Here is a 17,636-nt window from a genome sequence, read left to right as displayed (position 1 = left end):
AAGCCTGAGGGGACCGATTCATCCCATCCAGTTGCTGGAAGGGGATGGATAACCCAGAAGGACAATTTACTGCTCCCTTGAATCTAATTCTCTTTTTAGCGGTCTCGTTATACTACATGTATTAACGTTGCCTTAAACCTTTTTGGGGAATGGCACGGCGTTTGAGTATAAATACTTCCTCTGTTTAAATGGGGAGTATATGTTTTTTAGAGACTGGAATTGTCCCCCCATTCCAGGTCCTCCATCTCACAAACAGGTATCTTGAAAATCAGAATAAAAATCACACTGCTGGGGCGCCTGGGTGGCTCAGTGATTGAGCGTCTGCCTTCAGCCCAGGGTGTGATCCTGGGTCCTGGGATCGAGTCCCACCATCGGGCTCCCCACAGGGAGCCTGCTTCTCCCTCTGCCTGTGTCTCTGCCTCTCTCTCTCTCTCTCTCTCTCTCTCTCTGTCTCTCACGAATAAATAAAATATTTTTTTAAAAATCACACTGCTGTCTAGTGAGCTTAGATTGTTGGCACAGGAAATTGGATAGTTTCGAAGGACTATTAGAAAAGAAGAGACCTTCTGCTGATCAGAATATTCAGGATTTCTGGGAGCTGCTGCCCTCTCTTTGAAGAGCCTGCGTAAAGGTGAAGCTCTTCTAATCCAGGGTCCCTTGTTAGGTCCTTCGCTGAAGACCCTTAGCCTCCTTTTGACTTGTGTTACCATCCCGCTGGGCTGTAGGAGAACTGTGCTCCTCACTTTCTTTAGTTACTTTCCAGGCCCAAGGAGATCATTCCAATGCAGTTCAGCAGAGACGGTGAACGCTTAATGTGTTTTTCAAAGTGCCAGTGCTACAGAGATGAATAAGCCTTGGTTCTCACCTTCATGGAGCTCAGCATTGAAGAAAAGGCATTAAAATGCAAACAATTAATTATAAATAGTCATAACCCATCGTGACAAACACTCTGGGGGGCACAGAGGCAAAGGATTAATTCTGTCAGGTGGGACTGGAGAGGCTTTCACCAAGGGAGTTGAAGCTAGACTGCAGAGGACTTTTCCAGGCTGACTTTTCCAGGGGAGAGGCTGAACCTTCCAGACTGATGGGGCAGAGAGTAATTTGCCGCCATAGCATGGAATGGGGAGAATGGTAGAGTCGTGGAACCATAGGTGGAGACCACGGTGCAAAGGACTGTCTATGTCCTATTAAGTAGTTTGGATTTTATCCTGTAAGCAGTTGAACACCGAAGATTTTTTGAGAAGAGGCAGAGGGAGCTAAAGCCATAGAGATTGGTAGAAAAATTGTGGAAACAGTTCGCTGAAAGATGGCCAGGTTCTGAGCTAAGGGTGTTGCAAGCAAGTAAAGAAGGGATGGGGACATGTGAAGGTCACTGAATGAATGAGGCCAGGGGAAGATGGAATAAGGAAAAATTGGATGATAGGAAAATTTTTAACTAGGGAATGGGGAAGTGATCATTCAAAAGCAAACCAGACAATGTCATACATACAGGAAAAGCTACTGATTGGCAAAGGTCAGTGCATAGGGAAAAGGAACTGCATCTGGGGGCCATGGAGTTCTATTTGTCCCAAGAGACTCAAGGGGCAATTTGCTATACTGATATTATGTACTCACTTTCCAAAAAAGGATTTGAAAAAAAGTGTAGAAAGAAGATTCCCACGGTTTAAATCGTAAAGCAGTGAACATAGTAGGGATTAGCATAGTTGATATAAATAAGATTCAGATTTGGTCCCAGCTTCCCTGCCCCCAGTTGGGATATGAGGAAACATAATTTGTTGATCTCTTAATGTTGGATGAAAGAAGCATGCACCCTAAGGAAACACGGTTTTCCTGGCTCTAAATAGTAACAAAAATAAAAAATGACTGTCGTTTAAGCACCATGTCCTTGCTGTGGATGGGAACTCTTCTGAGTATGTAGAAGATCTTATCTAATCCTTACAGTGACCCTATGAAGGAGAAGTTGTCTTCCAAATAAAGATTTTGTGGCACCAAGTATGAAGGACATGTCACACAGCTAGCAAGGAATAGGGCTTGGATTCAAACTCGGGCGGTCCTGGACTCTTAAAGAGTGTTAACGCTTGATGTGATCATTGGCTAGTGTCCTTTTATAACAGAGACAGAAGGAAGTTGTATGTGGTGGCTTCTAGTCCCTTTGATAATTGTGAAAAGCTTAACATTAAAGGCCAAAGAGCTGATGGTATTTCTCCATGGAAGTTCTCTGTTGCCTAAAATGTGTCCTGCAGAATACCTCTAAGAAGCTCTTTAAAAAGTAGTTCCAAGGACAGACAAGGTCTACAAACACTTGTTTTGGAAAGTCATGATTAATTAACCTTTGCATTGAGGAGTCTAGAAGTAAAAAAACAGGATTAGCTTTGTTTAACCCAATGTTGCTTACACAGACTTGACCTTAGCCCAACTGTAATGTTCTATGGAACACACTATGTTTTGGGTAGGAAATGCAGATCTGTACTAAATTTTGAAAACCAGGCAAGGAGACAGCACAGTTGGCTCTCTCCTGTGGTAGGTGAGAAGCCCAGCTACTGTCCTCTGGGGGACATTAGAGGAAGTAGCTCTAACAGGTGTCTCTGCAGATGAAGCCTGGATTTTTCTCACAGTAGTTATTTTTGATTTGCTCTAGCAGTGAAGCCCTATAAATGCAGAAACTAAAATGATTTAGTCTGGAAGATCCAAAGATAGGTATTAAGTCATCTCTCATGGCCATAGAAAATTCTTTCTGCTCTATTTATGGAACATCCCAGTGAGTAACCCTGGCTTTCTAATCACACCACACATAAGAACTTCCACCAATAACTTGACAAAATTAACCTGATATATGGAGTTCTTAACTGATTGAATCTTGAAAGATGTCCACCAAAGATAGCCACTTCTACTTCTATCACCATTACTGTGGAACCTTTTTTTTTTAATCAGTTAGATGCAAAGGCCAGTTGTTACTTGAGACCTCTCCTGGATTGTGATATATATAAATGTGTATGATCAATTCATAGAAAGATATTTCTTCCTCTTTATCTTATAACAGGAATGCAGGTGTAGCATTCATCTCAACAATAGATTAAGGTATAAATTTAAAAGATGTGTAGCTATTCTGTGGTCCTGTGGAATGCTACTTGAGGAAGCAGATTCCTTTTCTGGCACTGAAATGGTAGAGCGTGAATGATCAATATATCAACATTTGTGGCTTAGCAAGTTACACTTCATGGACCCCATGGCTAATGGAGACATACAGGAGACTATCAAAAAGATAGGTCTGAAGTTTAAAAGAGAAGTCTGGACCGAGGAATAATGGGTTTGGAGGTGTGTAGATGGTGGGCTTAAGGGAGGTGGAGGCCTCAGGAGAGGTTAGGGACCTCCTAGGAAGAAAATATACATGAAAAGACGATGAAAGACTTCATGGTGTAGTTGACTGTAATGGGTATTCCCAAGGTAGAAATAGTTTCCTGGTGTGTATTACTTAGGTAAGTGGATGGCTTCTGCAGATGACTCAACATACCCTTTTTCATTTCCCCCGTTTTTTTAAAACTATCTTAAAAACTAAAGTTGACCCTTTTTTTGTATCTTGCAATTCTGGGTTACTTATGGTACCACTCTGACTACTAACTATAGGTCATAAATAAATTCCTATGATCCTTTTCCTATAATTTCCTATTAAATTAAAGTGATTATTTCAAAGATAGAAATAATTTGTGTTTTTTGCTTTAGCAATGAACATAATTCCCAGTCCTCTGGCATTAGGGTAAGGCCCATCATCATGGTGGCACAAGGTAGTATCCCTACACACCAGAAGGTGAACTCTAGAAGAGTGAAGGACAATGTCTCATAAATCTTGGTAGTTCTGAGTGTACAAATAAATGTTGATTAAATGAATGGATGAATACCCTCTGTAATTTTCCTGTGCCCAGATGGATATTTTTCGTTGATTTTTAGCTGGCTTTCTTGCTTTTCTCATTTCTTAGGTTCTTCTTTCCCCAGATTCTTTCTCATACTTACTGAGGTTGTTCGATCATTTTCCACTAGAGTAAAAACATCTATGTTGTGTAGGTTGACCCAGACTTGAGCATTTTCTGGGCTTATTAAAATTCATCATTCAAAAGTAATGAGAAATATCTGCATAGATAATTCTCCAGGCATGTATATACCCTTTTCCTTTTATATATACATGGGTTAAACTCAAATCCTCCACCATATGAGAGAGCATAAGAAAATTAGTCTTTACTAGGGAAATATCTTGTGTGCTATGAGAAGGAGGATTTTGAATCTAGAACTTAATTTTGATTATGAGGTTTACTGAGATACAACTCACCCATTTAACTGTATAACTCACTGCTTATTAGTATAGAATTGTGCAACCATCATCACAGTCAATTTTAGAACAATTTCCTCACCCCAAAAAGAAACCCCTTACCCATTTTTAGTCACTGTCCATTTTTCCCAAAAGAACTTTGCTCCAGCCCTAGCTGGCCACTGATCTGTTTTCTATTTCTGTGGATATGTGTCATATGAATGGAATCATACCATATGTGGTCTTGTGTAAATGGTTTCTTTCATGTAGCATATTTAAAGAGACATATATGTTGTAGCAGGTATTCATTCTTTATTACTGAATGATATTCCATCACATGAATATGCCACAATTTTCTCAGTAGTCAGCAGGTGATGGGCATTGGATTGTTGCCACTTAGTACCTATTATGGATAAGGCTCCCCTGAACATTCATGTTCAAGTGCTGGGATGTATTTTAAAGAAATGATTCTGTGGTTTCTGTCATTGTAACAGAGGAGGCCAGAGGATCAGATATGGCAAGAGTGTACAGCAGTGTGTGCCAACAAGTGAAAAATAGGCCATCAAGATGAATTTACTGGGAGAATTTAAGACTGAGTCTAACTACTCATGAGGGACTCAAGCTGGGACACACAAAGCTTAAAATTATGATTCTCCTAGCGACTGTTACAGCTTTTTGCTGACCACAGACAATGAAAGTTTGATATTTTACTGTATTTGTCTGAAAATTGAAACATACTTCTCCCAGTGGTACTCTTCCTGGGGACTAGATTCCTCACTTCTAAAGCCTCTCCAATCCTACTGTGCTTTTTGAATGGTGAAGAGTAGCCACTGTCATTTTAGTTTTGGCTTTTGTATGTCTGCCTTATTTCCAGCTGTACAGTCAGGATTTTTTAATGAATTCTTTTCTTCTTTCATTGAACTTTTGATTAATACATTTATTCTACAGACAATAGGGTGTTCGTCCCTGATCAGGAATTTGTGAAAAATATCTGTCATTGAAGATAAAAAAACTAAAGCCAATTGATATTGTCATGTTCTGTCTATTAGAATTCAAGTAAGGTCTCCACTGATGTGTCAAGGGCATATCCCAAAAATAGAGTACATCTAGATACATTAACTCTGTAGACTTCGTCTGAATATTTTATTACCACAATAATCAATGGCCATAATTTGGTAGTTTTAAGGAGATCTCATCCTAATGATCTTAGCTCAGTACTTTCATTTTGCCTAGGTGTTCAGCTATGACACATTTGACTAGAGCACACATGGGAAAAGACAAAATTCCCAAATTCTGGAGTTACTACAGTAATGACAGGGGGAGTTAGAACTGATGTATATATAAAGAGAGGATAAATACTGAAGAATCCATTTTGAAGCACTCTATGTGTGTATTTTCGGCCAAGTTCAGTAGGTTGATTGCTATCATTTCAGATAACTTAAGTACTTTTTCTTTGGTAGAAAGCTTTTATCCCACCCGAGTTCCAAATCTAAAAAGTACAGAATGTAGAAAGAAAGAAGTAATAATGATGAACACTTAGAATGCACTGGCCATGGTTCTAAGAAAGTTGCATATATGGAATGTAGACCATATACTGGCTCATTAATCCTCCTGATGAAATGAGTGCTTAAGTCAGTGGCCTGGCTTCAGCACATGGCAAAGCCTAGTTGTGAATCAAGGTCTTCCTGACTCCAAAACCATGCTCTCAAACCATGTTTTAGTTTCCTCCCCAGCCATTGGTGGTAAAAGGCACCAAAAAGGCAGTGCGTTCAAAAAAAAAATCTTACTTTTCTTTACGTGCTTCAACGTCTCTTTTAAAATGCAGAAGTCACTGGAAGAAATGGTACATTATTATAAAATCCCAGTAAGGTTTAATAGACTTCTATAACACCTTTATGCTGAGTAAATTTCAGTAGGAAAGGCATTGGAATTGAGAGCTCTGAATACATGAAAGGGTGATAGTGTTAAGAGAGAAATATTATGGGATCCCTGGGTGGCGCAGCGGTTTGGCACCTGCCTTTGGCCCAGGGCGCAATCCTGGAGACCCGGGATCGAATCCCACATCGGGCTCCCAGTGCATGGAGCCTGCTTCTCCCTCTGCCTGTGTCTCTGCCTCTCTCTCTCTCTCTCTCTCTCTCTCTGTGACTATCATAAATAAATAAAAATTTAAAAAAAAATTAAAAAAATTAAAAAAAAAGAGAGAAATATTAGAAATAAGAACCTGAGGGTGGGGGGCAGGGAGCAGAGGGGGGTTCCTGCCATTTTTACTGTTTTGCTTAAGGCAGACCCAAAATATGCATACTTCCCACCCTGTGAGCTTCTCCTTAATTAACACTGATCATGCAAAGGCACACTCTCCATCTAGTTTAGGAGTATTTCTGAGTTGGTACTTGATAAAATTTTACAGTGTAGCTTTTAATCATTTTATTATAATTGAAAAAGCTCTGTGCAGTTTCCTGTTTTTAAAATAATTCATGCTTGCAAAATTTATCTTCCCCCTCCCCTTTTTTTAGAAACTGCTAATTTGTTAGATTTATAGTATCTATAATAGTTCTATATGATATACTAAATTTGCCTGAATCCAGATTGGTGGATGTGATTTAATTTAGCTGCTTTTTATATAGTATGAGGGTAAAGCTGGATTTCTCTGGGCCTAATCTTTTTAGGTGCAGACCTTTATAGTTTTCTTACCCTTATGAAAGAGACTCTGTGTGTTCATGCTTTGATATACAGGTCAGTGTCTAATACTACTAAGAAGACTTTGATGACTGGCAAGTGCTCTTTAGCTCTTTATTTCAATAATACCATGATATGATTATGTAATTATACTCGGCATGGAAGTGCGTTTAAAGAATAGATAACTGACATTGAAAACACTTGGCCTCTATGAATTCATAGAAATTACACAAAACTTCTTGTCATGTTCTTTATCATAATCAGCATGTGGGTAGTTATGATTGCTAGAGGGGCCAGGTGCTTTCATGTTTCAGCAGGTAGACGTAAGGCCAATTTGATTTTTCTCTTATATCTATCAGTTGCTTAGGAAATTTTCTTAAAGTTTGTTTGTTTATAAGTAATCTCTACCCCCAGCATGGGGCTCAAACTGACAACCCAGAGATCAAGAATTTCAGGCTCTTCCAATGAGCCAGCCGGGTGCCCATGCTTAGGAAATATTTTCTTTTTAGTGTAACTTTTTGTTCTAGAGTAACATTCAATACTCCTAGAGTAGTATCCATGAAGTTCTAAAGGAAAGAAGAAATGAGCCAACAATTTACTCATTAACAGTTAAAATTTTTTATTTCTAACATCTTAGTTATAATTTTTAATTGAGGTATAATTGACATATATGTTATATTAGTTTTCGGGTGTACAACATAGTAATTCAACAATTCTGTACAGCATGCAGTTGCTCCCCACAATAAATGTAGGTGCTTTTATTGACAGTATTCCTGTACCCTATACTGTACTTTTCATCTGCATGACTATTTTATGACTGAAAGTTTGTACTTCTTATTCCCCTTCAACTCATTCACCTTGTCTCCCTACTTTTCCTTCCCTCTGGCAACCACCAGTTCTCTGTATTTGAGTCTACGCAATTTGTTTGTTCCTTTTGGTTTTTAGATTCCACATGTAAGTGAAATCATATGCTTATTTGCCTTTCTCTGACTTATTTCATTTAGCATAATACTCTCTAGGTTCATCCATGGTGTCACTAATGGCAAGATTTCTTTTTTTATGGTTAATATTCAGTTGTGTATATACCACATCTTCCCTATCCATTTTTCTATCAGTGGAAACTTAGGTTTTTGCTATTGTAAATAATGCTGCAAAGAACATGGGAGTGCATTCATCTTTTTGAGTTAGTGTTTTCTTCAGATGAATATCCAGAAGGAGAATTTCTGAATCATATAGTAGTGCTTATTTTTAATTTTTTGAGGAAACTCTATACTCTTTTTTACAATGGCTGTACCAACTTACTTTCCCAGCAACAGTGTTCCATGGTTCCCTTTTCTCCATCTCATTGCCAACACTTGTTTTTTGGTTTTCTGATACTAGCCATTCTGACAAGTGTTAACTGCTAGCTTGCTGTGGCTATGATTTGCATTTCCCTGATGATTAGTGATGTTAAACATTTTTTTCATGTGTACATTGGCCATCTGTATGTCTTCTTTGGGAAAAAGTGCATTCAGGTTCTTTGTCCATGTTTTAAGTGGATCTTTTCTGGTATTGAGTTGGAGGAGTTGTTTATATATTTTGTATATTAACCCCTTATCTGATATATCATTCACAAATAAGTTTTTTCACTTAGTAGGTTGCCTATTTGTTTTGTTGATGATTTCCTTTGCTGTGTAGAAGCTTTTTACTTTGACATACTCCTGACAGTTTATTTTTGCTTTAGTTTCTCTTTCCCGAGGAGACATCCAAAAAAATATTGCTAAGGCCAGTGTCCAAAAGATTATTGCCTATTTTCTTTTAGAATTTTTATGGTTTTAGGTCTCACATTTAGGTCTTTAATCCATCTTGAGTTTATTTTTATGAAGTGAGAAAGTGGTCCAATTTCATTCATTGGCATATAGCTGTCCAGTTTTCCCAGAACCATTAATTGAAGAATCTGTATTTCTCCCATTATATACATTCTTGCCTCCTTTGTCAAAGACTATTGACCATTTAAGTATGTATTTATTTCTAGGTTCTCTGGTCTATTCCACTGATATATGTGTCTTGATTAGTACAAGTTTGTAATATAATTTGAAATTTGGGATTGTAATGCCCTCAGCTTTGTTCTTCTTTTCTAAGATTGCTTTGGCTATGTCGGGGTCTTATGTGGTTCCATACAGATTTTGGGATTATGGGTTCTAGTTCTGTGAGGAATACTATTGGTATTTTGATAGAGATTGCTTTCAATTTTGTAGATTGCTTTGGGTAGTATGGACATTTTAATGACCTTTTTCCAATCCATGAACATTGAATAGCTTTCCATTTGTTTGTGTCATCTGTTCTTTATCAAAGTCTTGGAGGTTTCAGAGTACAAGCCTTTCATCTCCTTGATTAAATTCTATTCCTAGGTATTTAAGTTTTATTCCTAGGTATTTTATTCTTTTTGATGCAGTTGTAAATGGTATTGTTTTCTTACTTTGTCTTTCTGCTACTTCATTATTAGTGTATTGAAATGCAACAGATTTTTACTTATTTTATTTCTGGAAACTGTACTGAATTCATTTATTCCAATAGTCTTTAGGGTTTTCTCTGTATAATATCATCTTACCTGTAAACAGTGGCAATTTTACTTCTTCCTTAGTAGTTTGGATGCCTTTTATTTCTTGTCAGATTGCTGTGACTAGGACTTCCAGTAATCTGTTGAACAAAAGTGGTGAAAGTGGACATCCTTGTCTTGTTGCTAATCTTAGAGGAAAAGCTCTAAGGGTTTTCACATTGAATATTACGTTAGCTGTGGGTTTGTCATATATGGTCTTTATGTTGAGCTCTGTTCTAAATCCACTTTTTTGGGGAGTTGTTATCATGAATGGATGCTAAAGTTTGTCAGTTTCGGTACATGAAGCGAAAGCAATGATCATATGGCTTTTATCCTTCATTTTCTTAATGTGGTGTCATGTTGATTTATCATTTTAACATATCACTGAATTTGGTTTGCTAATATTTGGTGGAGGATTTTTTTCATCTGTGTTCATCAAGGATATTGTCCTGTAATTTTCTTTCTTGGGAACTATTTGGGTACAATAGGTATTAACTCTTCCTTAAAACACCTGTGAAGCCATCTGGTTCTATCCTTTTGTTTGTTGGGAGTTTTTTAATTTACTGATTCAATTTCATTACTACTAATCAATATGTTCAAACTTTCTGTTTCTTCCTAATTCATTTTTGGGAGATTGTGTGCTTCTAGCAACTTACCTAGGTTGTCCAGTTTATTGGCATATAATTCTTTGTATCTCTGTCATGTTGGTTGTTATTTCACCCCTTTCATTTTGTATTTATTTAACTACTCTTTTGATGAGTCTAGCTCAAGATTTATCAATTTTGTTGATCTTTTAAAAAAACTAGCTCTTAGTTTCAGTTTCTATTTCATTTTTGTCCTCTGTGATCTTTATTTTTTCCTTTCTTCTATGAACTTTAGGCTTTGCTGGTTTTTCCTTTTGTAGTTCCTCTTCTAGGCCTAGGTTACATTATTTGAGACTTTGCTTTTTCTTGAAGTAACCCCGTATCCCTATAAACTTGCTTTGCTACATCCCAAAGATTTTGAACCATTGTGTTCTCATTTTCATTTGTCTCTATGTATTTTTTTATTTCCTCTTTGATTTTTTTGTTGACCCAGTCATGGCTTACTCTCCATGTGTTTGTATTTTTCCAGTGTTTTCTTGTAATTGATTCCTAGGTTCCACACCCTTGTGGTCAGAAAAGAGGCTTGATGTGATTTCAGTCTTCTTAAACTTAGACTTGTATAGTGGCCTCACATGTGATCTGTCTTGGAGAATGTTCCATGTGCACTTGAAAAAAAATGTGTATTCTGCAGTTTGGGGATGAGATATTCTGATTAGGAAATTTTTTAAGGTAAATTGGTATCTGGACAACCATGTTTGTACATTTGATGACATAAAATTAATCATATACATTTACATGAGTATAGGATGAAGGTTTTTTTTAAGGCTCTATGGAGAATAAGAAATTAATACTGGGAGAATTCTTTTTAGGATGACTGGCTGCTGGAAGAAATTGTGGTGACAAAAGCCATGTGCAGTGAATTTGAATTAGTGTTCTTTAGAGAGCTACCAGGGAAATAGAATTTACAAGATAATCAAGAACGTAAATAGATTCTCTGTGAGTCGTCATCTGATTGCTGACATATATTCAACTATATTGAAATGACAGCATAAATACATTCCAACAATTAGAGAATTAATAGGGGTGAGATGTACATGTATAACTTCAAGAAAAGCAAAATATATATTGGTAACAATATAAATCAACAGCCAACTGTTAAAGTGTGTAAACTGTGTATTTGTGGTTAAGCTTTAAAACAACTCACCTTGGAATAGGGGTAAGTATCCCATTGGTCTTTTATGAAGATGATCTCTGCTACATGCTTTATAAATACTGTGTCCAGGGATCCCTGGGTGGCGCAGCGGTTTGGTGCCTGCCTTTGGCCCAGGGCGCGATCCCGGAGACCCAGGATCGAGTCCCACATCGGGCTCCCGGTGCATGGAGCCTGCTTCTCCCTCTGCCTATGTCTCTGCCTCTCTCTCTCTCTCTCTCTCTGTGACTATCATAAATAAATAAAAAATACCTTTAAAAAAATAAATAAATACTGTGTCCAAAAAAAATCTAGTATCATGATACACTTTGAAAGGCATTGGCATAGATATTTTTAAATATAGAAGATAACTTTAATTCTGAACTCCTAACAAAAATATGCCCTAACAACTCTGCCACACTGACTACATTTATTGAGAAAAGTTATCTCTAATTCGATACCTTAAACATTAGTCTTTCAAATAAACACCTTTAAAAGAGAATATGAACTCCAAGTACTTGGTATTTGTTTTCTGGCCAAGATACTTTTTTGTAAGATACTTCTTTTAAGCTATTTTTGAACCTTTAGCATGATTGCTTGTCCTGCCTCAGAACTGTAGGAGGGAAAATTCATCCCTCAAAATCAAGTTTGTTATTGAGTTAATAGATTTATGTATATCACCTATTTGTTAGGCTATTTTTTATAAAGACTTTATTTAAGTAATCCCTGCCCCCAGTGTGGGGCTTGAACTCACAACCCTGAGATGAAGAGTTGCATTCTCTCCTGACTGAGCCAGGCACCCCACTTCCTTGGCTCATTTAATCCTGTTATGGTAAATTTACGTTTGAATGCATATTGAGGGAACATTGACCATACATCTATAAAATCAACATGTCCTGGTAGGCTTCTGATTAAGATCACATGAGCTCTTTTTTTAGGGCATCTTCCTCTGCTCCTACCATTGATCCAGTCAGTGGTAGATAACATATGGAATGCTAAGACGAAAACCACGGCATGCATGGTGAGCAGTGTGTGGGGATAAGTTAGCAGACTTTCAGTTCCTGCTGTAATAACAGGAATTAAAAGCCTCTTTAAATGCCTGGCTCGGGGCCCCCACCTTTTAAAATCAGGGCTCCCAAAAAACACACTTGAGAGACATACACACAGACAGACTTATACTTGAAATGAAAAATGAACAATTTGGGCTGCTGCAGGGGACTACAGCTTATCTGCAGCCATGGATGCAGCATTACATTCTAATGCATAAAGCCTGGGAAAGAGGTGAGGCATGCAGTTGCAAAGAAGAGCATCACTTCACAGCCTTGAAACCAGGACCTGAACCATGTTGCCTGGTGATGAAATTTAGCAATAAGTGCATTCATGCCACTCAATCTAAGTAAGAGCTATAATCTACCAATATAAGATCTAGCTCTAGACCAGAGGTCTTGGGTGGAAGCAGCCAAAAACTACTTGAGAGGTGAGTTCAGAAGGAGAGGAAATAAATAAGGAAATACCATTTATTAAAAAAAAATGAACCAATGAACTGGGGCGCCTGACTGGCTCAGTTGGGAGAGCATGCAACACTTGATCTCAAGGTCCTGAGTTCGAGCCCCATACTGGGTTATAGAGCTTACTTAAACAAATATGTACAAAAATAAAGAACCAGGTGGATCTTCAAAAAAAAAAACATCTTTGGAAATGCAAACTATCGTCATTGAAATTACTAAACTCCATAGACAGGACACATTCTAGACTGTACCCCATCAGAAAAGATAAGGGAATTAAAATATATAAATAAGCAATTAAGAGAAATGGAGAATTAACCACAAGGCTCCAAAATATAGGAGTTTCAGAAGAACATGGAAAAAATGGCAGAGAAGCCGTATTTGAAGCCACAATAGCTGGGAATCTTCCAGAACTGAAGAAAGATATGAGTCTTTAAGGAAATGGTCTCCTGAGAGAAATTTCCAACATCTGGTAAGGCAAGAAAGGGCCTCCATAGAGCAATTGGTATTCTTTATAGCCCAGCTTTGGGAAGCCCTGGCAGATTCAAATGAGCCTTTTCTGGTTTTCACTGGAAAACATATAAGCAAAAATGTAATGTGTTGTATATACTAAGCTGTACAAAGGCACTAAGCTGAACAAAGGCACTTATTAAGAACTCATAAAAGAGAGCTCTTTGGACAACTAAACTCAGAAGATGAAGACACCAAGGACGATCTCTCTAGAAAAGGTAGTCGCCTGTCTATACCTTTGAAAAGTAGGTGGGAAGATGGTAATCATTTGCTGTACTATCCTAAAGTCCGCATCTAAAAATAGTGTTTTCAAAATGAATAGTCTGCTAGAAAGAAGAATCTTGAATAGGATTCTCCATTAAAAGGTGGTGTTAGTTGGGACTTTTCGATGAAGGTGGATTTCTCCTAGTGAACAACTCCAGGAGGGAAAAACAGTAACTTCCATCAAGTGAAAACTTATAAACATTGGATGCTGTTTCAAGTTCACAGAAACACTTAGATGATTCTCAGTTAAGTAGTTAGGAATTGGATTTAATTAATGCCAACAACTACATACATGGGTTCCCACCTAGAGGACTGATGTGCAGAATCTGACTTAGAGTAAACTTGTTTTGATAAATTGTCTTATTACTCCTTTGTCAAAGCAGCTTGCTATGAAACAAAGTACATACACACAGCTCTCCTTGAAGATTAACAAAAGATAGATAGGATTCCAGTCAAAATAGATCAGAGATTATATTTCTTTGTAAGATTTTATTTATTTACTTGAAAGAGAGGGAGGGAGAGAGAACAAGCCGGGGGCGGGGGGTGGCGGCAGAGGCAGAGGAAGCAGCAGCTTCCCCACTGAGCAGAGAGCCTGATGTGGGGCTCGATCCCAGGACCTTGGGATCATAACCTGAGCCAAAGGCAGACACTCAACCGACTGAGCCACCCAGCACCCCAGAGATTATATTTCTGTATATTAGAAAGATCAGGTATTTATTTATTTCCCCTATGACTTTCAACAATTCTAGAAACCTTGTAAAGTTAGGTCCAGGATAGAGCTTTAAAAAGAAAAAAGTAATAGATTGGATTTTGTCTTCTTCCATGTAGACATCAGCATTTTGGAAGCCATGCCACCCCCTGTGGCTCTTTCAGATAGGGAACAACCGAAAATATTTCCTTAACTAGAAACCTGGTCATAAGATGATCTTATTTTCCCAAGCTGGGCAGCGGGAAAGCTCTGCTTGCATCTCATGGCTGTTCTCTGAGATCTAGACCTCCCCCCACTTGTGGATAGGCATTTCTCTCAACTGACGGTGTATCATCTGCAAACAGTGGATATCTGTCGTCTTATTTTGGCATTACTGAAACTGGAAGAAAGAGATCAACAGTTCTGATCAGGCACATGGTAGCCAATATTAGAAGTGTCCTCAATTGGAATTAGAGCCTCAGCAATTCTGAAGCAAGAAGGTAATCTACAACCTTAATAAATATATTCATTAAAAAACGTAAATGGTTTCAGCATTCAGCCTGAAGAGCAAGAGGAAAAAACACAGTACAGAACATTATTAATGGTTATAAAATAAGATTGAAGAGACTTAGCACGTTCTTGGATGTGAAGATTCCCTAACACCAAGCCACTTCTTCCCCATTGAACCTATATACCTCCAGTGTCATTGGAACCCCAAATTTCAACAATAAGAGCCAAGACACTTTTAAGGCAGGACAGAGTAGGAGGGCCTACCAGACACCAATTTATTTTAAGTTGTAGTGTGCAATCTGCATGGGGACATAAAAATAAAGCCACAGAACAGAAAGCTCAGAAGCACATTTGTGTATTTATGGGTGCTTGATGCATTGCAGAGCTACCCTTAGAAATCAGTGAGGAAAAGATGGACTCTACAGTCCAAGAGGCTGGCTTCATAATTTATCTATGGGATGGGAAGTAAAATTAGATCATGTCTTTACATCAAGCACAGAAGATTCTGGGTGAATTAAACTTTTAAATGCAGGTAGAAGGGAATGCCTGGGTGGTTCAGTGGTTAAGCGTCTGCCTTCGGCTTAGGGTCCTGGAATCGAGTCCCACATCGGGCTCCCTGCATGGAACCTGCTTCTCCCTCTGCCTGGGTCTCTGCCTGCCCCTCCCTCTCCCCCGCCCCGTGTGTGTCTCATGGATAAATAAATAAAATCTTTAAAAAAACAAAAAAAATAAAATGCAGGTAGAAGGTTTTCTTAAAAAGCAGAAAACATGGAGGAATATATTAAAGGTTAAAATTTGTGCACTAAAGGATGCCATGAATACAATTGAAGTTTTTGCTAGAACCCAACAATTCCACATCCAACTAAGTTCTATAAAGAATCTCTTAAACAGGTATCCAAGGCGACAGAAGGAAGTTAATTGCATCTTTGTTTGTAATAGTGATGGGTGGAAACTTAAATATCCACTGACAGGTGAATGTTGTTGACCTATTCAAGCAGCAGAATAATACCTTACAACAATTAAAATCAGGGACTATTATGTATCAACCTGGATAAATCTCCAAAATGGTGTTGAAGGCAAAAAGCAACTCTTAGAATGGTATGTATCTTCTTAAAAATAATGTTCGTAAAGTTTAAGAACATGCAAAATAACAACTAGATTGAATCACATGAAATGGCCACTTTTGTAGGTAAAACAGCCAAATAACAGCATCTTGACTAAGTTCAACCTCATCTTCGTGGATACATTCATGGTAATGATAGACACGGAATTCAGGATGGCATTATCTCCTTGGGGGCACTGGGAAGGGGGGAACTGATCGGATATTGAGGAGAATACATAGGAAGGCTGCAGCTTTATTTCTTCAAAACTTTTTGAAAAAAATACGGCAAATGTTTAATTTATGAGAAAACAGTGCAGTGGGTTCATGGTTACACTGTTACTATGCTGTTACACATTACTGTTGAAATGTTTGATTTTTTTAAGCAAACCTGTGTTGACAGAGGTATAAAAATTTGTAATCTCATGACATTATAAGGAAATAGTTGTAAAATGACTGAATCCGTTGCTGCTTGCTCATCTGAACGTGGCACTCATAAAATAAGAGGTTGAAAAGCATCTCCCCTCACACACCGGGCAGACGCTTCCAATTTTCTTTCTTTTTTTTTTTTTTTTTTAAAGCATTGCGAAGATCCTCATCATAAAAACCATTCATTAAGTACCTCTCTTTTGCTTGCTGTTGTGTTTGGTGGTGGTCAGATGTATCTCTATGCCATTTTATATAAAATCTGATGATGATTTTCAACTTTCTGGGTCTTTTTTCTCTTCTCACTTTTTTGATGCCAACAGAAATCTGCAAGCAGAGTATGATCGTCTAAAGCAGCAGCATGAACACAAAGGCCTGTCCCCACTGCCGTCCCCTCCTGAAATGATGCCTACTTCTCCCCAAAGTCCCCGGGATGCTGAGCTCATCGCTGAGGCCAAGCTGCTGCGTCAACACAAAGGCCGCCTGGAAGCCAGGATGCAAATCCTTGAAGACCACAACAAACAACTGGAATCCCAGTTACACAGGCTCAGGCAGCTGCTGGAGCAAGTGAGGCCCACATCTCTCTAACATGGGATAATTGCAAAAATTGCTGTTTCCTCTCTTATCCAGAACTAAAAAATAGAACTCAGAGTCCCTTTTAGGATTGCAAGAGGTATCGATTTGTTGGGTACTTAGGATGTGCCTAGCAAAGTACTGGCCATGGAGGGATAGAAGAAGGGGAGGAAAACTAGTATATCTTTTTATATTTGTTCAAGATTATTTCCTACAAAACTTTTTTATTGAAGCTATTTAAAATTTATCTTGGGGGAAAAAGTATTGAAAGATTTCCACTAGTTTCCTAAAAGTGAAAATCATGCCTCTGGAAATAGAACTCTTTTGTTGTTGTTGTTGTTGTTTGTGGTTTTTTGCAGTTGGTCTTATTTTCTGGTGTGCCTTTCAATTTTTTTCTAACCCCTGAAACATAATTTTTAAAGCCTTCATTGAAATCCTAGCAAGATAGTGCATTGTAGTAGGTAGGCCCTACCTGCATAAAGCTTGAATATGTTCCCTCCATCCTGTGACTTAATACTTTACAAAAGTATAAAGTCTCTGCTATATGATTGTAGTCTCAAATGGTTTTACCATTCTCACATGACCTTCTAGGTCTTTCAGTTATTTGGTCTAATAATTTTATGTATCTTATTCCAGTGTAGCCGTAATTCCTTTTCAAACACGTAAGGGGCACAATTCAGATACAAAGACAGTATTGATGGAGCTTATCAACAGCAAAATTTGGGAGGTTTCTA

At 38.0% G+C, this 17,636-nt stretch overlaps 1 protein-coding gene across 10 annotated transcripts in view; it reads left to right on the top strand.

Annotated features, from left to right (window-relative positions):
* The window catches only part of DMD (dystrophin), a 2,057,113-nt gene that overhangs the window by 2,007,043 nt on the left and 32,434 nt on the right, over positions 1-17,636 (top strand). For all 10 annotated transcript variants that reach the window (XM_041741334.1, XM_041741335.1, XM_041741332.1 and 7 more), the window contains one exon: positions 16,653-16,896. In XM_041741334.1, coding sequence (XP_041597268.1) covers positions 16,653-16,896 — 244 coding nt within the window. The remainder of the gene's footprint in view (positions 1-16,652; positions 16,897-17,636) is intronic.

This window comes from Vulpes lagopus, chromosome X (genome assembly GCF_018345385.1).
Source record: "Vulpes lagopus strain Blue_001 chromosome X, ASM1834538v1, whole genome shotgun sequence".
In the NCBI taxonomy this organism is placed as follows: Eukaryota; Metazoa; Chordata; class Mammalia; order Carnivora; family Canidae; genus Vulpes; species Vulpes lagopus.
The sequence above is the reverse complement of the archived record's forward strand: the minus strand, read 5'-3'. Positions and strand labels throughout refer to the sequence as shown.